The 25922-nt window shown below is 42.2% G+C and overlaps 1 protein-coding gene across 4 annotated transcripts in view; it reads right to left on the reverse strand.

Moving 5' to 3' along the window:
* Positions 1–25922, reverse strand: part of pcdh17 (protocadherin 17) — a 58396-nt gene that overhangs the window by 21161 nt on the left and 11313 nt on the right. For 2 of the 4 annotated variants that reach the window (XM_084353310.1, XM_084353308.1), the window contains exons 3-4: positions 13679–13737; positions 13084–13253 (exon numbers count right to left, since the gene is read on the reverse strand). In XM_084353310.1, the coding sequence (XP_084209436.1) occupies positions 13084–13253; positions 13679–13737 (229 nt within the window). Of the gene's footprint in view, positions 1–13083; positions 13257–13678; positions 13738–25922 lie in introns of all 4 variants that reach the window. The other 2 variants (XM_084353309.1, XM_084353307.1) reach the window with 1 other exon arrangement.

Consider the following 25922-nt stretch of genomic DNA (forward strand, 5'->3'; position numbering starts at 1 on the left):
CGGAAGTGGTTTTAATTTAGCAGCTCAAAACCCACAAAGGAAGGTGGCGGCAATCACCTGTTGCTCGATATGTCTTGAATTCTGATGTGGTTGCCTGGATACAGCAACAGCAAGAGTGTGTATCTTCCGTTGGTCTGTGTGTACTAATTCACCGGCTCACTCTGCCATTGTCTGCCTCTCTTCTCTTTCGAGCACCGCCACGCAGCCAAACGAGTTCATGCGAGCGCGATCCCGCGGCCGTGCGCACGCCAAACCAAACCGCCGCTCATCCACATGATCATCCTGAGCAGCATTATCACAATCGAGGGAACTAGATTATCCCCGGGCTCAAAACTTCATCCTCCCTGATCCCCACTTGGGAGGGGATGAGACTGAGCACAGGGGACCATCACCCAGATTTCCCACTCGTTAATCACGGCACATTTCGATCACCTTCGGGGACAGATGGACAACTGTTTCAAAACATCGCCGCACAATGGGCATTATGCTGTCGAGGATACTTCTTCTAGCAGCGGCAGCAGCAGCCTTGCACCGTCTGTAATCTCTTAATAAAATAAGGAATGCTTATTTTCTTAAACTTTATCACACACTGCCGCTGACATTTCAGTTAATATGATTGACGATTGTAAGCACAAGTGAATCTGGTGCTACGCAGTGTGAGTGACGCGTACAGGATGATCAGCTGAGGTGCTCCCTCTTTTCTGTTGGCAAAAAAACCTACACATCTGCAACACATCCGACTGTCTAACCCGCCGTGGTCTGAATATCAATGAAGTGTGCGTAAACCAGAAGAGGAGGCGCAAACACCCATAAGCACCGCACGGAGATCCATCACACTTCGTTGTTTACACTGCAAGCCTTCTAAATCTCCATAATAGATCTTTGTTGTGGTTCGAGGTGGGAGTGCGAGGTCAGCTGTTAATTGGCTGCTGGTAATTACAGATGCATCTTAAGCTCGCTGACACTGTCCACGGGGCTTTGGAGACCTGCAACCAATGCGCCGTAGAGATTACGGCGATGTATAGAAAATTACTCAACTCTCAATCACGCATGCTGAAGCAGCAATTAAAAGTCTTCACCTAAACCTGCTTCTCACCCTGTCATGGAGCCACTGCAGGAATCACACGTTCGTATTTAGTGGCTTAAATTACATTAAGTTGAGCAGGGGACGTCGCTTTTTCATACACTCGAGATGAAATCATCCTGTCTTTGCCATAAATGTTCAAACTCGTCATTTCCTTCTATCCTCTGCCAGTAGCCATGAGGGTGTTTTTCTCCCCTCTGTGGGGCTGATTCCCGGGGAAGTGAGGCAGCGCAGGGACAATAGCAGCCACCCAATTAAAGCTGTGTTGGCCTCGCAATTCCTCAAGGTATTGCCATGTGACAGTTTAATTAACCAAGCCCCTTATCTTAATTTAGCAGGATCAAAAAGTAACAAACTGAGGTTATCGGAGAAAAACACTCCCAGTCGCTGTCCTCACATACTTGGAGAGACACGCGCGCTCACGTGCGAGCATTCTCTCTCTCCATCTCCGTCAGTTTGAGAGCGCTGTGGTACAGTACCACACGTGTTACGGAGATATGACATTTACGCAGCTAGCTTGTATTCCCAGATAAAGCTTTAATAATACTGCAAATGCTTTAAAACATATTTATCGCAGCTGTAGGGGTTAGACTAATGACAGTCTTTTTATGCCGCCGCAATGTGTGCAATTATGCCCCTGGGTGTGTGCGCACGTGACTGGGTTCAGGCTTGTCTTAACAGGGTATGCATTTACGTTGACAGGTTTTTCTTTCAATTTTGAACTGGTGGCTCAGACGCCGTAGGAGGCCCAGCACCATGCTACATAAGCCAATCTCCCATGGAGCCCGCCTGCTGGTCCCGCCCCTCTTCATCCATCAATCCATCCATCCATCCATCCATCCACCCATGAGCTCCTTCTTCTCCTCATCATTTGATCACTTATCAAGCGGTTGCCACGTTTCTTCCTTCCTTCATTGCAGCTCCGCTTCTCTGATCTTGGATGTCTATGTGATTATTCAATGCATCTATTTGAGTTTATTTTATTGAATCCATTTCGGCCCTGCTAATACAGTATACCTCCTTTCATATTATACGATTCTTCTTCTTATTTCTGACATCTGTGATCATCACATCCACTGTCATTGCAAAGAGCGCATCCTCTCTTTGTTTTAGCATTTCCTCTTCTTCAACCACTCCATTATCTATAGCACTGCAGGCAGTGGATGAAAGGACATTACTAGTTATGGCTGAACAGAGAAGAAGTCCTGATGCCTTGGACAGGCCGGGCCCATTTATCTCTCTGGTTCCTGATGCAGTGTAACATGGGGAAACAATGCCCCGGGGCACCACAAATATTCATTCACATCAGCCTAGGAAACAGCCTGGACAAAGGGGGCCTTCACTTGTGTCTCACTGATTCAGTGGAAGTCGTGCTGAAATCTCTGTCTAAGTAAATTTTTTCCAGGCATTTCATTTTCACATAATCAAAGCTGAGCAATTTCCCAGGTTGTAACTGCCTGCATAGAATTGATCAAACAATCTGTCACTCGGTGTTTTCGTAATTAATAATGTTGCTGCATCCAATAGAGCATTACTGGGCACAATATGAGTCAAACCATTGCATTGTGTGATTTAAATCTCTGCTGATTGTGTCTGTACCACCGAATCCATACAGAAACACATTAATATAACTGCTTACAGACGCCACTTTTTGTGTTGCTACGCAGGTATTGAGTTGCACAAAATATGAAAAGAGTGCCGATCAGTTTGCTAATTCAAAGCCACTCTCTGTATTGAAAACGGCTGTAAGCAGCACAGATAGCTTCCAAACACAAGACATGAATTCATTAAGCGAGCTGTGGGATTGCGAGTGAGACGCTTCTGCTGTGATCAGAGACAAAGTTGTGTGTAAAAGAGATCTGTGCTACCCGTGACTTCACCTCCCACAATATTGTTACCAGCTGACGAGAGAATTAACTCCTCTAATTGCAAGAACAGGCTACCAGTGTGAATTCGTCATACGCAACACATCGAAGTTGAAAAGCACAAGTGTTTACGAAAGAGTGTAATGGCTCTCAAGCTGTCTCTGTATAATAATGTATTGTGGTGTAGGTGTTTTATTTGATATCATATTCTTAGATACGCACTTGAGGCAGAGTAAAGCATGAAATAACGCTCAGCCCTTAAAAGAACAAAGTGTGCCCGGCATGTGAAGGCATGGAGGACACTTGTTGTGGCACTGCATGTAAAGCTCCACTTCACGGCATATTCCTGCAAACAAGAACGTGTAAAATTACAGTATCAACTAAACCCTGAACTGTTACATGTCAGTATCTGAAGTCTTTGGAATATTTCATTGATATCTTGGTGGATTAGTTTCTTGTGATTTGACAGGAATCCAACTCAAGAGACACAAACTGCTGATGGCAGCACTGCTGTGAGTGCTACTTAAGTGACATAAATATACAAGCGTCAACTATCAGCTGTGGTCAGTACACCTTTAGTGCACAGTTGGGTGCAGGCTGTGCAGGTGGCACACGTCAGTGGGAAATGGACTTCAACACAACATCTATATAAAAATAGGTCCGAAAAATGAAGAATAGCACATAATTTAACTATCTTGTTTTATCAGTTCTGATCATGTTTTTAATTTGAATGTTTACTTACGGCCTACCTGCAGTACCTTCACAGAACACTAGGGGGCACGGCCCAAGCTTTGGGAACCAAAGGACCAAACGATTAATCAATGAATCATGAAAATACTCAGATTAATTTATACGCAGTTATGAAAATAATCACTTCTGCAGCCTGACATTTTTTCTGCCATTGATCAACAAATCGCTTGTCTATAGATCATTGGAAATAACAAATGTAACCAACTAATTCTGTTCAATGAATAATTTGAAAGAGAGTGCAACAAGCAGCTCTTTGCATTTTGTTTCAACTCAGACACAGCAGCTGCTGGATATTTTGACTTGATAAACTGCTTGGACAGTCATTACATTTGAAACAAAGATAAAGATTTCAACACATGTAAATCAGCGCTCAGAAAGATTAGAGTGGGGTAATAATAGGAGGGAAGTAAAAGAGGTTACCGCGGCATATGTAAAAAAGCGTGGTTAATGTCTAGAATTACATCCAGCACACACACACATATACACTTAAACACACATACACCCCGGCTGAGCACGGACAGGGGACAGATGGCCGCAGAGTGGCTCTGGTCCAGGAAGTGACGATGATCTGTATCATTATAATCTGCTCCGTAGTATCCTGCCTACTGCTGTGCTGGACAACATGTTTCGCCCACTGAGAGCAGATACTGGAACAGCTCTTCTGCTGCTCTGTCGCACACATACTCTTAAAGAGGTGCTGTGACAACAAACTAAGTTTTATGGTGAGCGCTCCTTGAGCTGTAGTGGTCATTTTAAAGGCCAAAACTCACTCGGTGATTTTCTTAATGCAGCAAGGAAACGTACACAAGGACACTTCAGATGTACAGCAACAACATGTTCGAAGACACAAGTCAGTCTTTGATTGCTCACAGGGGTTATTTCTGTCCCTCCGTCTTTGTGTATCTCAGAGACTCACGGACACAAACACAAGGCTGCAAAGCATTCTGAATTAATGTTCAGCCTGTTTGCTGTTCTCAGTAAAAGCTCACTTGTTACCACCCATAAGCTGGAAAAACATCCCCACTCTGAATCCAGCTCCATCTTAAAATATCTCAGCATCAGAAGTTATGATAACATCCTAATTGTGTGTGCTGTTATCACGCATTTAACTAAGCTTTTCAATTAGAGGTTAATGCCTGAAAGAAAGAAAGAAAGAAAGAAAGAAAGAAAGAAAGAAAGAAAAAACAAAAACGTAGGCTGCACTGCCATGGGGCTCAGCCACACAATGTTAATTAATTTCATTTATAGCACAGACACCACATCTACAAGGTTGTTGTTCATGTGATTACAAAGAGAACAACTGGGAGCAGAATCATGTCTGTCATGATGATGGAGGAGATAAACACCCTGGATTTTCTCTCTCTTGCCGCTCCTGCTTTGAGCGAGCATTTCCAACGCGTTCGGGTGGCAGAACAAGTTCAGCGAGGAGGGTTTTGTTCACTCTCACCAGGGTGAAAACATACACTCCAGATGATAATGTAGGTTACTAGTGTGTTTACAGCAAGCAAGCCTGTGTGCTGTCAACACGGGAATATGCAAAGTAATCAAACCGTCTGGCCTCACTTTCCAAGTTCTATTACACACAAATGAGGCGTTAATACAGACGAATTCAAATTCATCTGCAGCCGAGGCTTCGATGACAGAAACATCCCCAGCTTGACAAACGGATCTGCAGAAACAAGTGTGTTAAATACTGCGCTAAAACAAAAAACAAAAGATAACAGTAATATCACTGAGGTTTCACTGGACCTCACAGTGGATGAAACTTTGACAATATGGTTAGAGAGAGTGATTAACTTTAAATCTCCATGACTCTGCACTAATCCTCACACTCAGTGCGCCTACATTTTTTAATGGGCCTTGAATAACATTTCCACAGCATTTAATGGCTTTGTGTGTTTTTTCAATGTCTAATATGAGTGAGCACACACTTGGATTAATACCCTGTAATGTTCTCATTACAAAGCGGTGCGAGGAGAGAGAGGGCCGGGCTACCGTAAGCTTTTAGGGGCAGCGGCTCTTATTGGAAGGTGCGGGAGAAAAGCACCCTCCGTGGGGATCTAGCGCAGATTTTTTTTTTAAAGATGAGAAGTCCAATCATGAGAGGTTTTAATGGTACTTAGAGTGAAATAAGACATATTTTTACTCATTGCTTCCATAAACATGCCATAATTATTCACCGCGCCTGCCAGGGTGAAGGAATAATGTCAGAGATTTATGGCCCGAGTGGTAAGAGTCTGAGATATTCATCAATCCTCTCCAACGCCGTGGTGCCACAGTGCTTCAGATAGCCTTCACTGGCTGAATGAGGATCAGGGGGTGAGCCGCCGTGCAGGCGGGCTGAGGTTTAGAGCTGGGAAATCACACCCCGACAGCCGGCCCAGCGCAATATCACACACGCTCAGCGCAAGAAGAAGGACGCGAGAATGGACATTACCCTTCATGAACCTCAATCATAACAATGGAATTTAATAAAAACTTCATGTATTAAGGAAAATAGACTAATCCCTTTAAATCTTCCATAATGAGAGAAGAAATCCTAAGACTGTGATATTTCCCCTCCCTTCACCCCACAAGATTTTAGGCTTTCCACAGGATTCCACTAGCTTAGCCGCAAATCGCCTCACTGCTGTGCGATACTGCCACATCCTCTAAGAATGGGGTGAACACACGAGCTGGCACATGTGTATGGCCGCACAAATACGCACACACACGTACGCAAGTGTTATTTGACTTTGAGTGATGTCCAGATTGCCGATGGTTCTCATTTTCCACACCAGGAAAGTGGCCGGTGATGTCGCCATGAATCAGGCTATCAGCCCAGCCAGGGACAGACCGTGGAGAGCTGAGAAGATGAGGAGCAGGAAAAGATGAAAGGCTCAGAGACAAATCCTCTCCGTCCGACGGCTCGAACAAACACTACGAAGAAACATGAGCATCTGGCTGCTGTTTTCAGATGTTTCTTGTTTTTTTCTAATCTACTCCCCAAGGCCATACTTTTAGATGGATTCTTTAAGGTTTGATAGTAAAACGTGACACATGCTCCACAAAGAGGTTCTGAAAATGACCCTGATTTTTTTAAAAACTGATGATGAGAAGCGGCAACACGCAGTCAGTAGGAGCTCTGCAACGCATCAAGTCCGGCTCGCGTTGCTATGAGGAAGTTAACTGGAGTGACGCACGTACATGTCTCCACCGGAACGATGGGTGTAAACACACTCTGATGGACTCAATTAATCATTTCTAAGCAGACAGATGTGATAGCATCACATGAAACCATGACTCCTCCATATGCTACCTGTTTAGAGTAATGTTTGTAAACTAACTAATTACAATGCTCTCAAATGAAGCTCTCCTCTCAGCAGATGTCCATTAACCTGCGCAGCAATTGCTTTAACATCGTGTGAGGATTCGCACATTAACAGTGCCCTCGCTGCACCGGAGAGTGCACCCTGACAAAGACTTCAAAAACATTTAGTGTGCTGCCTTGCTCAGAGGGATGTTTGGATAAATAATGGGCCGAATAGAAAAGGTCTGAAAACAGTTTGTGCTGTACTGACTGTGGAAGAATAAAAGTACATTTTCCACTCCAGTTTCTAAGGTTTAATCAATGTGGAATGATTGTGCCATATTTATTTTTGTCAGCGATGATATGTACACTTAACAACGACTGGCAATTCTTTATGCAGCGTTGCAATAAAGCCTCTTGTTCACATATATATAACATCACGTCTGCTTTTGCAACTACCACCGGTAAGATGGGTCTATTAATGGTAATGAGAAATGAGGACTTTGAAGCACTTTCCACTCTCATAACTGCAGTTACACGTGGACAAGTGTCTAGAAGTCAGTCTTCCTGTTTACTAGATATGAATGAGTCACGTTCTGGTGGTGCCGTGGCTCCATCCACACTTTGGATCCGATGCCCACTGGAAATGTTTCAGAAGAAGTGCTTCTTCGACCAGCCTATCTTCCTCCAGCAGCCAGATTTTGTGTTGCTTTGTTCATTTGTTTCTGGGATTCAATTGTGCCGTGTGTGAACTCAGCTGTGAGTCTCTCTCTCTTTCTCCGCCTTTCTCTCGCTTCGACAGAAAACTTCAAGTTATACACATTATTTACGCCTCAAAAGAAACCACATGAAAATGGTTATTTTTTGTTTTTTTTAAATTAAGATACAAACTCATCCATCAGACTCTGAGAAAACGTGATAACACTTTTAATTTTCGACAACTATCGCTGTTTTTCCAGATTCTTTTCAACATTTTTTGAACAATTTAAAGCTGCTGTAATCCAACAGTAATCACTGTTATTGAGTGTTGGGTCAGTAACACACATCTCTCCTCCCCCTGCTCATGCAGTAAAACAGAAAAGAAACATTTCTGGTATCCCTGCCCACTTTATCCAATCAGGACAGAGAATTCCATGAAAAGGCGGTCCTGTCTGAGAGCAGGATCCTCCCGTTTGCTGCTGTGTCTGGAGATTACCGCTGCAGAGGATGGGAGGGGATTGCTAACTGCAAGACGGACAGGAAGTTAGCTGAATCGACAGCAGCTTTAAACTATCTCAGTATTTTTCATTTGCTAATAATGAACTAAAATATTTTAGTAATATGGATGTAAAGTTTTGCCTTTCATAGGTATAATTTATCAGGTGTAATCATGTTTAAGAGAAGAGTAAATTTAACAAAAACTTTGACTTGACTCGGCTTGACTATTTGTAACAAAAATGGGATATGTGCCAAACACAACCTCAGAACGAGCATGATGGCGCCGCATTCTGAATACGAATTCAGAGGAATTCAAATTACAGATGTAATACGCATCGAGCCACCCAATGAAAACCGTGTCTGCATTTATCTGTCCATGAAATATGAATGATGTTGAATGGAATGCCCTTTTCCAACCGTCAGATAAAGGTTTATTGAAGGCCAGTGTGAGCAGGATAGAAGTTGCCATGGCTACAAGTGTGAAAAGGGCATCTGATCTGACTCCTGACCAGTCAATTAATCTTGGAATTGCAATTTTTTTCTCTTATTTTTTTTTTTTAATCAAAATCACTCATGATTCACAGTTAATTGCTGTGAATAAAAAGAAAAAAAAAAGGGAAGGACTGAGATTGTGGGGACTTGAAACCCTTCGGAAAAGTACAGTAATGCTTGAGTCTTAAGATTAGGACTGCCACGAGGGAAGATGGGTGAATATTTAAGATGGATTAAAGTCTGAATATTTAGTTTGTTTGGTCTCAGTGTGAAGTGGGAGAGAAAACCTATTATTCAACAAAACAACACATAACGAGCTAATTTTCTCATGTTTTTTTATCAGACGAATAATTGTCACGTTGCAATGCCACGAAGAGGACTCCTGAAACCATTACATAAAATGGCATTTAAAAAAAAAAATATATATATATATATATATATATATGCTTATTGTTTTGTTTCCTGTATTTAACTGAAAATGCTCATTTATAATAATAATAATAATAATAATAAATTCATCAGCCCTGCGTCTAAAGGAAAAAATAGTCTCTCATCATTGTTTCCAGAGGCATTATGCACATGAAGAACTTGCAGTAAGACATTCTGTGCTGTTATGTCAACACGACTTCCATATTTGGCACGACAGGCTACAGTCGGATAAAGGATGACAATATTGTCCTGCACCTGTTGGCTTAAACTCCAATTTAGGCAGCAGACAAAAAGGAAGGATTAACTCGAAAAACTCAAGCGTTCTGTCCTGTGAAACTGGCTATTTGAATATAAAATATTTCTCAATTTAAGTTGCCTTAAGAGTCACTTTTTCAGGGTTTTTTTTTTTCTTTAAAGCTTTTGAGAATGTGCAGAATATGAATCTGCTGTGAACTCAGTTCTGTTTTTAAGACATCCTGCTACCAGGCAGCGGAATAAAATCGACATTTATAAACTGTACATCCGAGTTCAGAGGACTCGCTGACAAACTCAGCGCCATAAATTACTTAACAGAGAAGCTAAGCATCATATAAATACAGGGTATGGTGAGTAATAATTAAACATATTGTACCGCCAACATCATCATTTATTTGTGTACAGTCTATAAGTCTGTGTGTGCATGTGCCGAGGGTTTGCACATGTGAGAGCAATTGACAAAGCATGACATTTCCCTTACTTAAGCTTTTCACATGCCGAGGGATGATGTGGGGATTGGGATTTCTATCACCAAGCCACAAATAACAGGGAAAAGTCAATTTCATCGCCTTTTTACTGCACTGTCATAGGAACACATCTCATGCAGACTCTCTACACTGTACCCCCGCTGTCCTTGTAGTATCACATCCTCCTCCCTCCTCCTCTGTGCCACTCACGCCTCCCTTTTAAAACAAGGCAGGAGGCGGCTTGATTATCACACTCCAATCGCAGCTAATTAGGATAGGTCAGCTGGTACAGTCACACAGTATCCCTGTCAAACAGTGTCCCTCCACGCTCGTCCTCCTCCTCCTCCTCCTCCATCATCCATCTCTCTCTCCATTTCCTCGGACAGCCCTATCAGTGGGTAACATCTCCCTACACCACTGCCGCCTGTCTGTTCGTGATAGCGACTATGGCAGTCATCTCCACAGAGGCGAGCGATGTGCTGCCAGCCACTCCGCCGGAGCCAGGCGAGCTCGTATCAACGTCTGCTGCAGACGCGCTGGAGCATCAATTAATCGCCGTTTAAAACTGGCAAAAAATGCATTTGATATACTTAAGCTTAATTAATACATTGCTACCAATTTTGCAGGGCTAATTAATCAATTCGGGACCCGTCCCTGGTGCGAAGATGTCCAGATTATGTTGTCTGGAAGGAGAAGTGCACTGAACATCAGAGAAGGCGATGAATCACAAGCATGGAAATGGGGAGTTGTGTGTTTGTTCTACCAATGCCTATCGCCAGAGGAGAGCATAAATAGTGAAAATTGAGGGGAAATGAATAATAAAAGAGGAAAGAAGTAAAAAGGCTTAAAAGGATGAAGAAATCAGAAACAAAAAGGAGAGAGACACAAATGTGTGCACACTGCAGGCTACAACCTCGCGACTATAAAGGCTAAGAACTGAAACAGGGTTGGGGATTGATTGGGACTTGAACTACATGCTTTGTGCACTTGTAGTTTTGTTTATACTGAGCCAGTGAATGAGGCCGCAGTGTCCTGGCAGGCGAGCAGAGAGAGCTACAGAGAGTAATTGGGAGGGCTATGCTTGGAGAGAAGCAGAGGACTTAGGATGGGAAGAAGGAGGGAAAGGCGAGGGGGGGTGGAGAGAGACCTATGAAGTAGATGCTAAGTGCTGAGATGTAAAGAAAATAAGCCTGCAGGAAAGCGACCCCAGGGACAGTGACCAATGACAAGCCCCCCTCCTTCCCATCTGATAATAGACATACAGTACCTGTGGGCTTCCGTGTGTGCAGTTCATGTGTCCGCGCACAGGGAGCTTCGTTTAAGCTGCAGAAAGCGATACCTGAATGCAGAGCGGCACATTACACCGTGTTTCCTCCTCAAAGCTCGTGTTTCAGTTCTCTCTTTGCTAAGCCTCATTAATTAGCCAGACAATGACTGTAATAAATGACATGTACAGGAGTGGGTCTGCTTAAGACAAAGAAGCATATGGGGCCACTCTTATGCTCACCAGGCACAAGGTGACCACCTCGTGAGGCATCTCAAAGGGCAGGAGAACGTGAAGTAGGAAGGCAGTAGATCATATTGTTTTCTAAACTCAAAATGAGATGCAATTTAATGCTTTTCTCACTTAATAAAGATGCACTGGAACACTGCCAGTGTGATGTTCCCTATCCCTCACTCATCATCGCTGTTCTTTCACAATGCCTTGGCCTCCTGCCCCTGCCCTCCCCCACAGCTCAGCTAAGCCCACATGTTATTGGCTAAACACAGCCAGCTGCAGCCAGTTAACTGTCTAATCTCACATCAATCGATTTCCCCAAACAAGGTGAGGTGGAGAAGTGGAGCGAACGTCGTGGAGCGGGGGTGCGAACACAGCGGCAGGGTGAGAGCAAATGGGAGGGCAGCGATGAGTGAGGAACAGGCAGAGGCAGGTTACAGCCTTTCACTGAGTTTTCCAGCACCACCCAGGCTTCTGTGTGTGTGTTCATGTGTACTGTCTGACGATCTCTTGTTCGAGACCGTCAAAAGGATACTGATCGAAGGCGACACACAGAAAAGGTGGACGGACAGGCTGAGGTCGGCGCTATCAGGCGGCGGCAGCAACAATGTTGCGCGGGGACAGTTTTTACAGACTGACTGCCGCCCAGCACACTCCTCTTAGCTCATTTCGTCACGTGTCGTGTGTGTACAAGTGCGATTCTTTCAGTCCCTCACGGACAATTAAATGGGAACATTTTCAAAATGAGAAACATATGGAGCCCTTTAATTGGCCAATTTCTCTTGCCAACGTGTGCGGCTTTTTTTTCATTCAAAAAACCAATGAAAGGGGAAAAAAACGCTATCTAGTAAGACATGCATATTGCAGCACAGAGTGTTGCACAAATTGTCATTGTCCTTCCGCAAGGAGTAAAACAGCCCTTCTGTTCCCAGGATTAATAGCACCATTACAGAGGATCCTTGTTCAGTATACGGCTCTGTACTTCTAGATCCAGTCAGTGAGATACATAGAGGCTTGAATTTGTATTTCTGTGGGAATATCTGCTTTTCCAAGCAGGTAATGGCCCACGGTGAGGTACATGACTGGTTGAAGCTGCAGTGAGAAATGTACCATACCTCCTGTCCCATTACTTCTCTATAGGCCAATGCATAATCTTGGGTTTCTTGCCTCCCTTGACCCTGCGCTAATCATGTGAGGTGGCTGGGGTGAGGAGCACTGCAACAACTCATATCTGGGGAGTTATTGTTCTACACATGTCATGTGTAATCTGCCCGACCCACAGTGCTTAGAATAATTATTCATATTTAATCACCACACGACGAAGCTACATCGCACGCCGCTCACTAAGTCATTTTCCATGTTCCATTATCAAAGTTTCAGAGACGGGTGCTCAGGGAAGGGGGACTAAATGGAGAGGCTGAAGTAGTTGGGCTTATAAAAACATAATGGGCTTGTCTGCTTTGATAAACTGAGGACGTGTATAGAATGCACACTCGCTCACACCCTTAAATACACACATAGGGGCTCACACACCGCACACACATTAAATGAGAAAAGTGCAGAGAACAAAGTAGGGGAGAATAAAGTAGCCAAGTAGAAGTTCAGATTGTGAGCGCTCAGGCAAGTCAGGAGCTCAATCGTTAATACAAATAACTGCGGCGCAGGGAACGGATTGATAGTCAGTCGGCTCAAGTGTGTTTGGCTTGCGCAGCAGCTTTCATTCCTCATGCAGTCAAACTCGCCAATGAGGGGCTCACCTTGCTCCAAAGGTGGTGGTTTCACGCCCGTGGCCTTCAGCTTGAGGGCTTCTTTCGCAGACATGTCACAGCAGGAGCCTTTGTTGGTGTCCTGGTCGCTGTCGGCCTGGTCGCTGTCACCATGGCCGCTGTCTCTCAGGCTTGCTCGCTCGGGGTCTTTGAATGTCGAACTACTAAAGAAAACAGAAAGAAAAAAAAGAAAGAGTATTAGTACACAGCCTGTGGCAGAGAATGTCTCAGACCTATTGTTATTATTTTTAAGAGTTCAGAGACAGAAAGAAACATTGATGAGCACCCTTGAATGATTAAACAAAGCAAAAGATTAAGTGTAATAAAATGCTTCTAAAAATATTGCACCAGCACTACTGTCTGCTAATGGGAAACTCTTGTGGGATCATATTTAATGTATTATAGAGAAACTGTTAGTGACCACTTTTCAGCCTAATTAAATGTACATGCCCTTCTTATCTCTGCTGTGACTTGGTCCGATTCGTTGTCAGATGAGCAGCTGATGGGAAACTACCGTGTTGGGACTATCGGAGAAAAGAAAACAAAGGTCTGAGGTGTAGTGACAGTTATAGATCCGAACTCTTACCTTTGAACAAACTGTTGTCTGCTACCCATATAATTAGGCTCAGTGGGGAAATTGTCCGTCTGCGGAGAAGAGAGAAAGAGAGAGAAAAGTATGTAGTGGGCTCTGCAGAGTCCTGCTGTGCAACAAGATCTCCCAGTGACATGTGATTAATTATGCAGAAAAAGATGAGGCAGAGGACAGAGTAGGGGCAAGTAAAACACTGTGGATATGAGCTCTATATCGTTTATGTTGGAGCATTTCATTAACCACATAAAGCAGGCTAATTAGCCATTTGGGAGTAAACCGCAGAGCTGAGCATCAAATCTGGCAGACGTAGTATAATCAATAACAGCTAGGACAATAGCCTTGATGAGCACAGAAAACTTCGCAGTAGCTGCGTTGAAGTGTCAGCTAAACATCTCGTAACCAAATTACAGCGCTATCAGTGCAGAAATTAAAATGCAATTTGCTATTTCCTTTAACAACATTTCCGTGACAAACTGTTCACTCTCTGAGCCACAACACTTTTTTTTTTCTTTTCTTTCCAGAAATTGAGAAATTGTTTGTGAGGATCTGTGTTGAACCATCTGGCGGTTATTGGATACGGGGCTGTATACGCTCGTACACAGGGGGCTTCGTAATATGTGGATCGATGGGAAAAAACACACATGTTAACGCAGAAAAAAGTCTGACATAAACAGTCACACAAAGAAACAGCATGGCACGTATGACAAACTACAGCAGCATAATGGAATGCCGGCACAAACCCTACAAACACTCAGCACTGTATGCAGCAGTGCATTACAGACCGGATCAATCACGCTGACGGTGGAAACTACTCTGTCTTTCCGACAGTCTGGCTCTCTCCCTCTTGTTAATTTTACGGTATATGAGGGTTTTTAATCACGTCAATTGAGATAAAAGGTCACAAAGATCCCAGTTCCTCTCTGGCATTTACAGAAGTATCTGTCAACATTAATAATGATGAAAACAACTAAGGCAGTCAGATGTATAGAAGAGCACAGGTCAGAAACTAATGTGTTTATATTTTGTTAAATTATTACGGGAATATCTCAAAGTCCCTGTTGGGTAGAGGTAGGAACAGAAACAAATGCCTTTAAGAGAAATAGCTTTCATACTGTTGTGGCTGCATTCATCACCGCAACACAAATAATCACGCTATGTAGTGCACAACTCTCTGTCTTGAATTGATAGCGGTAAAATGTCATGTTTAGTGAGTAATGTCTCCTTGTGCCAGGCTTTTTCACATGCACAGCTTGACTCACGGTCGATAGAGTATTTCAATGTCATCCGTGCTCTGCGGTGGCTCAGTATGAAAAAAGGGTGTGTGAAGGTCAGACAGGCCACCTCAGTACTTTGACCTTCCATGCTTTTGCCAACACCTTTATCTCTACCTTAACACGCCATTCCACCTCAGCCTTCGCCAAGATTAAAAGAAAACACCCACAAAATATATCAAAGGCTGGAATCTAACAACGGACTTAGAGAAGGATGAATGTTTGAAATAGTTTGGCATTGAAATGATAACAGCCTGAGTTTTTCAAAAAGGGGAGATGGAAGTCTTTATATTGATGTGGCCCTTCTGTATTTTTATGACCAGGGACTCGTCCTTGGACATACTTTTCAATCAAGTCAGCTCTGTTGGCACTAAATCTGATCAGGATGAAAAGACGTTAGCAGGAGGTTTTCCTTGATTGTTGTATGGTTGAAATTACTTTCTGCACCTGCACACAAAGAACAAATATCTAAACGCTATCCTTGTGATCATAATCATTTTTTTACTGACTCACAAGACTCACATGGATCCCATTTTTTCACCCTCTGGAGTGTTTACCATTGATGAAATAAACTTGAAATGGCAAAGGTCTAGTTTTCTTGTCGCACTTAAAGTAGCATACCCTCTGCATCGCTCCACCAAATAACCCCTCTGCATGCCAATAAAAAGCACATTACGGCACTTCATAGTAACCTCTTTCCTGCCAATTAGAGTCCGGGCTGATCTTAAGCCTCCATCTCTTCCTGTCTGTCCATAGTGCCCAGCCCTTTCACTACAATGGGCCACTTTCCAATTAATGGATCGATAACAGCCAGTATGGGCAGCTTTGTACTTAGCCAGTCAGAGCCCATAATGAATACAGGATAATTTGAGGGAGGGGGGTACGATACATTCTGGCTAGATGTCCAGTAGTTTTATTATCATTATCAGACACTGGATTAAACAGTACATAAATTAATTTAGCATCGCAAGAATCATTGAGTATTTTATGTTGCATGCCCGCACTCCTTGCCTTCTAATTTCATCTTGTGGGATTTCTTGAACTGAACTGAGGTGAACTGAATTGAGCTGAACTAAACTGACCGACTGCAAATTGAACTGACCCAAACTGCGGCATTTGTGTGTTTGGCCTTTAAGGTTTCAAAATCTGACTTGCTTATTGACCTAAAATATGAGTCTTTGACCTTGAAAGTTCAGAGAAGCACTGAACCCATTCAACACACAATGAATCCCAGCAGCTGTGGGTCAGTGCACTTTGTGTAGATATCGACAGAGAATATTTTCTTTGGTGGTGTGGATGAGAATTGCAAAGGCATGTTGTTGAATTGCACCGGATGATGTGTTATATCTAGTCCATGCTGCAAGGCCACAAAGGTCAGAGGGATACTGAGTACAGTGAGGCTGAGTAAGTGTAAAAAGCTGCAGTCTATTCTGTATTCCCATTGAGACCCTAAGACTGACCGAGCAGACAGCAGGCCGATTGAGACAAATGGGACGAGCATATTGGAGTGCTATTCTACTCTCAGGCCTTGTTGGTGCATTTTGGGGCTATGTTTGTGTGTATCTACCTGTGTGTGTGTGTGTGTGTGTGTGTGTGTGTGTGTGTGTGTGTTTGATATCTTAGGTAGCGGTGGTGAAAGAGGACAAATTGCAGCTTCTCTTTCACACATCATTGGACAGCTCTCTTTTATTCACAGGAACGAGAGTACACCCCCTTCCTCTACCTACCCTTCGAGGCATGATACATGCATTTGTCCTTTACTGTCTCCCAAAAACACACATACTCACTCTAGTGCAAGTGCATGTGTTTGCTCGGTGTCAGAAGGTGTGAGCGCTTCCAGATCCACCGTAACCTTGCCAGCGAGCCAAAAGGATCTGGACTGCAGTTTTTAATTTGATAAACTGTGTCTTTGTTGTGGGACGTAACCACCAGGGGAGCTCTATTCGATTCCTCTTGGAAAACTGTCAGAGTGGCTCAGCAACAGCCAAATGGGAAGAGTGGGTAAAGGATAAAATGGAGAGGAAATGAGCTTAGAGGAGAGACAACCCATCGCTGGAGGGGAGTGCAGCAGAAGCAGGAAATAAAAGACTGAAAACAGAAAAAGGAAAGCGAAACGGCAGAGTGAGAGGATGATTGAGGAAGTATGGAAAAATGGGCGGAGAAACGAGACAATAATTAGACTGCATTGATTACCTAGTGGCTGAGGAGCAATTGTAAGTGATCAAATCTAATTAGCTGGTCCTATACATCTTCCTGGAGATAACACACCAATCAATCAGCGGGCTTAAGTGAACTTAAAGCCATCACAGTCGACTGCCTGCTAAATATCTTCCACTATCTTCCAAATAACTTACAAGAGGTCCGGTTCAAATGACTTTCAGACAAATAAGTGCTACCGATGACGGTAAATGGAGACGAGACAGATTTCAACCAAACTGAGGTCTTATCAGCCAAGATGGACACCTTGCTAATGATTCTGGAAAGTACCTTGACAGAAAGATGACATCCTCCAAGGCAAGTTGGGATTTCAAGGACTGTTTGGACATGGCAAGATATGGAGGCTGATAGTGTTTTCGCCTTCTCTGTATTCATATTAGTAGGAAATGATTTCTGTGTTTCCTATTTGTCATTTTGATGGTGTGGCACACACGGACTTAAAGCTGCTACAAGGATCTTTAATTCCCTGTTGATCCTGGTGGCCCCTGTGGACAAAAGCTGTATGACCACCACAGCCTACTGTTGTAAAAATCTTGATCAGGCTAGCACATGCACGTGTTTAGAAAGTAATCAAAACATATTTTTAATACTACTTTCTGTCCTTCCGTTCCTGATGTGTTTGTTGCTGTGTAAGAATAATTAAAATCTGTTTTAATAGATATTGAGCAGTGTGAATGCAAATGTTTCATCACCACCATTTTAATCACTTTAAATCTTTTTTTAATAGACAGTGAGCATTACGAATGTGGATGTCTTATTTAAATTGACGTGTCTCTATTGCTTTATTTGGTTTTATTGTTTTAATTATACTGTAATCTTTATGTATTGATGTTTTATGCGTTGTTATCAAGGCGGCATCACTGCAAAAAGGGAGGTTGCTCTCATTGGCCTTCCCTGTTTAAATAAAGTTGATGATGTGAACAAATTCTACTCATCAACATCCTCTATTAACGCTATCATTTTGTGGGGAATTTGACCTGGTAGCAGGCATCAAGAATAACTCACAACAGTATTAAACTCCTTGTAGCACGTTTCAATAAAAATAAAAATTATAAAATTGCCACAGTTCTCTGTTAGTCTGTGATTTACCTAGAGGGTAAATATAAGTGGTTCATTTGTGATCAGATGTATTTGTGGCACATAATTTGCACACAGCAAAGAAAAATGTAAAATGGGTAAAAAGAGTGCAACTTGTGCACCACTTGATGCCTGTGGAGTACCTCTACCTCAGAGTACCAACTAAAAGGTAAAATATTCTACCACATGTCTGCGACACTCAAACATAACCTCTTGTATAATTCCAACGTGCCCCGGTGAGCTGTGTTGTGGAGAAGGGTACAAATTGGTTGTTGAACCAGAATCTTCCACGTTTGAACGAGTGCAGTTGTATGAATGACTTGAGGCTCAGCTGAAACTGAGCATGCATGCTCAGCAAACCTCTGGATAACTTTAAGAACAAGACTAAAAAGCTTTGCTTTTTTTTTGCAGTTCAGAGAATCACCATTCGGGAGCATTCGCACCTACTGTTATTAATTTATATATCACAAAGCTTCTACTGTACTCCTCGTTTCAGCCCGAGATCTTATAAATTGATTTTCCTCGATGCTACAATGTTTGTCAGAAGATGGCAGGTTACCATAACTGTCAAACTAATGCGTTGGAGCTGGCACTCCATGTGACTTATACTTGACGCTCTGGGTTTGTTTGATGCAAGGCAGTCATAACCCTAAATGGACTCGATGCATGTATAATGATGAATCTTTTGCTAGCGTTACAAAAATGCTGCAGTTTTTTATAATGGACAGCAGAAAGTGAACAATATGTACGAAGAAATATTTCAGAAATGACTGCAGGGATGGAAGGAAATACCTCAGTAAAGCATGAGAACTTGCCATGAAATCAATGTCAGTGTGACCATAACATATCACTAGAGTGTGTATCAGAATATATCGATTATTTGTCCTGCCCCTCGCGATCAGTCATTTAAAGTATCTTTCCAACTGACAGTCTCTCCTCTCTTCCCTAAATCTAATTGTACCGAGCTCGACTTCAGCGCCACAAATCTAATACAAGCTGAATGAAGTCGGCCACATCTACATGCGTTAGACTTGCCACTGCCTTGAAATATTGTGACTGTGTTCTTTATAGAACTACTATGGGGCTTTTTATGAAATTGCTGGTTTACTATGAAGCCTGTGACTCAGGCAGCTTTACTCCAACTCAATAGTCTCATCTTGTTAATCACGGTTTGCCATAATTCAGTATATAACTGCATTCCTTTGTATTTTTCTTTTGTGTGTTAGTGTGTGTTTATGTGCTCATTTGGTGGAGAATGGACATTTTCCTTCATTAAATATGGCTAAGTAGCACTTTGGAGGGTTTTTTTAATACAGTTGCAAAAACAGCATGACCTCTCTTGCACATTCACGGCTCACCAGAAAAGAAACAATATTCATAATTAATATGCAACCACTCACATTGATTGCCAATTATTTTGGTTGACCATACAGTGTCATTAGAGGTGCCCATTAGGAGCTCAGTGGAAGTATCGAGTCGTTTAAGTGGCACAACTTTTTTTCTTTTGGTTTCATCATCCTCAGTCTCACGAAAGCCACTTCATATGGAGAGAAAACGGTGTGCAAATGAAAGTGTTGACTTGCTAACCACATACTGAGCAGGGGGGACTGAAATCATTGATAGGTGCAAAGCAAGAAAGGAAGACAGAAAAGAAAGGGGTGCATGGGGCAGAGGGATGGCTGGGGTGGTCATGCTTGCATCTCTTCATCGAGACAGGCGAGACAAAAACACTTCTGCTTCAAAGCTGATTTCCCTTAACCTGTGCAGTTACTGCTACTTTATTATTCCATTTGATGAAGAGCCCGAGCAAGAGTGGGTATCATTTTCTCTTCTGTCTACAAATGACTACTTTGGTCTGATTTCTAAGGTAGTTTCCTTATGTACAAGTAGCGATAGCTGCATTTGCCTTGATGAGTCACAGCTATGAAAAAGTCTATCGCCGTGCTTTTTTTGCTCCAGTTTTCTAAGAGCAGATTTTGTAGAGCCTATTCATCCCTCGTAACAATGTTTGTCAGTTAATTTCTGCCGACTAAATTACTCTTAAAGAGCATGAAAAGAAGACTCTACGAGATAAACAGACCCCCTGAGTCTGAGAGATGGTCAACAAAGCGTTGTTAAACTCTATTCTTAAGCCTGTCATTATCATCTTGAGAATCAACTCACGTAGAAAATAATAAAATGCAAACCTCCTGAGAGAGTGCGTATCCTTGAACTTGTTTTTCTCTCTCTTTATCACACACACACACATACCATTACAGGTGTTGGAGATCTTACAGTCTAGCCTATTTTATGATGCATGAAAAATCAAATGATGGGCTAAACTAAATCCTGCATAAACAAAATGGCTCTGAAGGCTCGTCTTAATAGGCATACGGTAATACAGAATAATCTGTTTACCACATATTACAAAAAATATATAATAATCTGTTTCTTAACTCCTGTGCATGTAATTGATTTATTAATGGGCTGATTACGCTGTTATTGAATGAATCATCCTTATCTAGCTAAAAAGGACATTACCCATATACTGTGATGTTGACCAACATCCCCTCGGGTAAAGATTACAATAAGCTGCTACGTTGGAAGCGTACAACTGCGGCTCTACACTGAGTCAAACTGTCAACATCTTTTTTGGCTAAATGGAAGTAAATAAAGCCAATTTGACTGTGACCCATTTAACAATCCACCTCTAGTTTGAAATCAAATAAATTGAATCCGAGATGAGTGTTTCAGTCAGGAGACCCAAGACAACATTTAGACAGCGGTTCTATTTTTGCGATAAGTGGGGCCGCAATAATTAGCCAGTTAACCAATGCTGTTGAATCGAATGAAAGTTAGTTGACAATTATTTGATAATCGATTAATCGTTGAAGTCATTTTTCAAGCAAAAATGTCAAACTTGTACTGGTTCCAGCTTCTTAAATGTGAGTATTTGCTGCTTTTCTTTGTCATTTTTGATTTTAAATGAAGAGTCTTTGGGATTTGGCAGCTCAGTAGCTAGAATGTAATGTTAGCAGTTAAAGGTAAGTCCAAGGTTAACATTTGTACCAAACAATGCGTATCACATTCACATTATATGCTTAATACCCACCCTTCACATCTATTGGTGGGGGGACGGTGGTGGAGTTATTACAAGCCAACAAGGCTGCCGAACGGCCAACTCGAGTCAAATTACTGTATATTGGGGAAATTTCCAGACATTTTTGGTGCGACCAAAACTGGCTATTTTTCATGGGAAGTCGGACCATCTACATCCGTGATAGTGGTGACCAAAACAGGTATTTTAAGCCAAACCATGATTTTTTTATTAACCCTAACCAAGCGTTTTTTGTCTGCAAACCTAACCAGAGCACAGCATTGTGACAAGGTAGAAATAGAAAATTCAACCTTAACACGTGAAGTTGCAACATAAAAGAAACATTCAGTCTTAACTTATCTATAGTTTTGCAGAAACATACTTAGCTGACATTTATTCTGGCAGTTGGGTTGGTTTTGGACTGTTGGTTGGATAAAAGAAACAATCTCGTGTTGTCATTTTGGGCTTTTGGAAATTGTGTTGAGCATTTCTTCAAGATTATTTTTTTTTTTTTTACATTTTAGTCTAAACAATTAATCCACCAATTGTGACAATAATCAGCACATGAATCAATAATTAACATAATGAATAATATATCATATCTTAAAAATATAAAAGTTGTTTTTAAAATAACAAAAACACCAAGACCTGAGAATACATTGTTTCACCAGTGAACACAGCACACATGTATATTTAATGACATAAACATACCTGGATGAATTGGTGTTAGAGACTGTGTGTGTATGTATTGTTCCTGAGCCATTATTATGGGGTGCAGTCGCACCTATGTGCAGTGGAATATAATGAGGCAGTCTGTTCAGGTGTGGGCAGTCAACACAACACCAGACAAAGGAAATCATTAAATAAGACCTGGACATGAAATAAAAAAAATAAATCACAGTCTACTGGAACAGGTTGTGACCCCATCTCTATTTCCCAAAAAAAAAAAAAAAATGTTTGTCCAGTTGAAAAGGGCGAGAATAACGTCATTCTAATCTCACTTAAGAATCACAGGCACTGTCACATTTGCAATTACCTTCTACAGTATTACTTCTGTGTGTCAGCACTTGCTGCCACGATTTCTTTTACAAATACAACAATACTGACAACAATTCAGCAGCCAATTCCGTTCAGCTGCCGTCTCTGAATTCAGCTCAGAGGAAACTTGTGTGCTCTGAAGAGGAGGGGCAACACACGACGGCGCGTTTGTACTCCTATCAACACGATCCACATCTGTGGCAGTTTAGCCCCAGGAGTAAATGACAAATGTAGCTTTTGGCATGGATATTTATTCCAACACACAAAAACCCCTAACACAGCAGTTTGTCAGCTCTCCTTAAATAGCAGTATTGTTTTCCCTCACAACTCAAACTTACTTTGTGTAGACACATTTAACCAGCTGGTCTGGGCACCGTTACAGCTGGGATCAGTCTTATGATTATTGATAAAGGAAAACATGTTAACTTTGGAGTCAAATGGTGTAGACAGACGACTTTACTTGACGTTGAATTATTTATACGCAACTGAAAGTGTGAGGAGACTAGTAAAAAGAAAGACAGGGCGCAGAATGTGATCGTGATGTGTAAGCTACTAATCATTCACTACTTGCTCATCGATAGTTACAACAGCTTTGAGTCAGCACTGACCTTGCTTTGCCCTCATTAATCCAAAGCCAACTCAGCCCAAAAATCCAAAGCTGTTAAGGAGCCTGTCGTACTGTACGTGCACGCATGAATGTGAGCATGCACAGAGGTGGGAAATAACAGAGTACGAAAACTTTGTTAATGTACCAAAGTAGATTTTTCAGGTGTCTGTACTTTACTTGAGTATTTAACTTTTAACTTTAACTCACTCCGTTTTAACACAAATACCTGTTCTTTCTACTCCTTACATTTTTAAAACATGTCTGATTACTTTAGTTTGAATGCATTTGAGGGGAATTATCAATGATTATTTTTTATTTTGTGTCATTGCACAATGCCTACCCAACATCACAAGAGGGATTTCAACCCATCAGCACACATGATGCACAACAGACGGAACAAGACGGAAACTGACAGAGAGGGAGACTCAAACGGGGAGACAAGGCGTGTAAGTGTCTTCTATCTGCAGAGACCGTGCAGCCTTCTGCCTGAATTTTCTTATTTTCTTCATTTTTGCTGCGCTCAGGACGCTTTAACTTCCCAAAATGTCGATATTTGACATCCTGGGAATGAGACTCAACAATCAACTATCTTTCTGGTGCATTTGCGAATTTATTAGTATGACGTGAGGTTCAGCTTTGCAGAGAAATGCCCGGTCGAAAAGCATCTGTACGTCTGCTTGAGAGTAGAATGTGTGTATTTTTGCCAACTCCGAGCATACATAAGAGTAAGCACAGATGAAGACTTCTTGAGCAATAAGCCGACAAACAAAGCTTTTAATCAATACTTTCGACAGTTCGGTGAATACACTTGTTCACTTTCTTTTTTCTCATGCCTGTACACTAAATCTGAACCTCACTGCTTCCAGTCAGGAAAAGGTCTGACACGTAACCTCCAATAAAGCCACATTGTGTTGTTTGAACATGTTGTGGTTAAATGAACAGGAAGACCAGGCTGTTCCCCCCGTTACCAGTCTGTACGCAAGGCTAACTGCTCACTGCGATGGTGGTTTCAATCTACTCATCTCTCTACTCTCAGCAAGAAAGGAAATAGACATATTAAGCATCAATCAAGTTTAAGAGGATAAAATCCATGACCTAAGTTTCCCTCTTCAGAAGACGGGATTCATACGTACATATAAGAAATGAGAAATGAATGGAAGATCGTAATCAAACTGCAATAGAGAAGTGCATTCAAATATAAAGTGTATCTGAATTCTTATCTATCTAAATAAAGGCAGCGTGGCACTTTACATTCTTTAGAAAAGCGTGCTGTTTGCGGCCTTGCAATCGCATAATAAACCACCGTTTTCCTGGTTTTCGGTCTGCTCAAAGCTCACGTTTACTACACTTTCAAACTGATATTATTAAACCCTCTTATCCAGTATTAGCATCAGATATAACTAAAGAAACAAGCATTTTCTGATTTTAGCTTTGAAACAAACCATCCGCAAAACGTGATCTAGTTTGCAGGTTAACAAGAGAGTAGCTGAGAGCTCGTGGACAAAAACATTAAAGAACATAATTATTCCATTTGAATTGACGGAAGAGGAGCTGCGTGGATGAAAGGATTTCAGATATCTCCCCAAAGCCTAGAACCAAGGCCAGACACAGATAAATAAACTCACCAACACAGACACGCCGGATGCAAGCACACGTGTCTAATAACAATACATGCACAAGTGCGCACACACGCACCTGTGTTCTCTCTCTGTGTCTCTCTGTGCACACATGTAACCACATGCAGCAGATGGACTATGCCTGCTTTCATTTCAAGGTGACCTATCTACTGTATATGCATCGGGTCAGAGGTATCTGAGCAGAGGAGGCGGGCGGGAAACAGAGGAATGGATGACAGGAAGGATACTGTCCATACACCTCGGTGAAAAAACTGACAGAAAAGGCTTTACGATAAGTCTCTGTTGTCAAAGTATCAGATGCCAGTTCCTCGCCGTCTCTTTTAAGTGCGTCTATGGTGCATTAAGAATCTGTCAGACCAGCTTTAGCATTAATCAGCTAGCCCGCAGAAGAAACAATCACACATAATCTCGAGCTTTAAACCCTGCTGACCTTCTCTTCAAATGCACAGATAAACTCCCCTTGAAACTTCAGTGATTTAAAAGACGCACACAGGCCCGAGCTCTGGCGCTGGTAATTTTTTTTCCCCTCCCCGCTCTCCCTCCCCTGTAGTCTATCTGATTGGTTCCTCCCACAGCAGCACCCATGTCTCTCCACCTGGGAGTACATCGACTCAGCATGTCAACGTGACCTCGAAGAGGACGCGTTTCCAGACGATGTGTGTGGGGTACAGGGGCTGTTTCACCCTATCAATCTTGAAACGGGAGAGGAGAAGAGAGAATGTGAGAGGAGGAGATACAGGAGGAGGAAAAGAAAAAAGAGAGGAGAGAGGAGAAGGGCAGAATACACAAGTTCCATTCATCATCTCTGCAGTGTTGAGAGTGTATAAATAGCAAGATCTGTTTGGAGTTATCATTGAGCCAACGCTTCCATCGTGGTACTTCATTTATTAAGACTGCGCGCAGATCAATACGGCAGACATATACACTCTGTACTGTTGACAAGATAATCTCATCATTATGAATTTGGCTTGGGTCGTCAGTAGCATGAGCAATTGCAACGCTTATCTGAGATGACATGAGCAGGGAGAAAGAAAGGGAATCCGAAAAAGGAAGCAAGTCAGAGCGGGAGCGAGGCGAAGCGGGCAGGAAAGAGCGCGAGCATTAGTGCTTTACTTTTTTTCTATCTAAAACTAAGCAACGCTCAGAGTGATAGATAATGAAATACAGTATTTCAGTCCCAAACAGAGCAAAAATCAATAAGAAACAGAGCAAACCAGCAATTGATGTGAATGCTAAGGGCCCCAAGAAGATTTCTCTCGGAGACATAAACCCAGTGAGGGGCCAATTGAGTACATCTGTGTAGTACAATAGAAAA

The sequence above is a fragment of the Pagrus pagrus genome (genome assembly GCF_965226575.1).
Source record: "Pagrus pagrus genome assembly, chromosome: 1".
Classification (NCBI taxonomy): Eukaryota; Metazoa; Chordata; class Actinopteri; order Spariformes; family Sparidae; genus Pagrus; species Pagrus pagrus.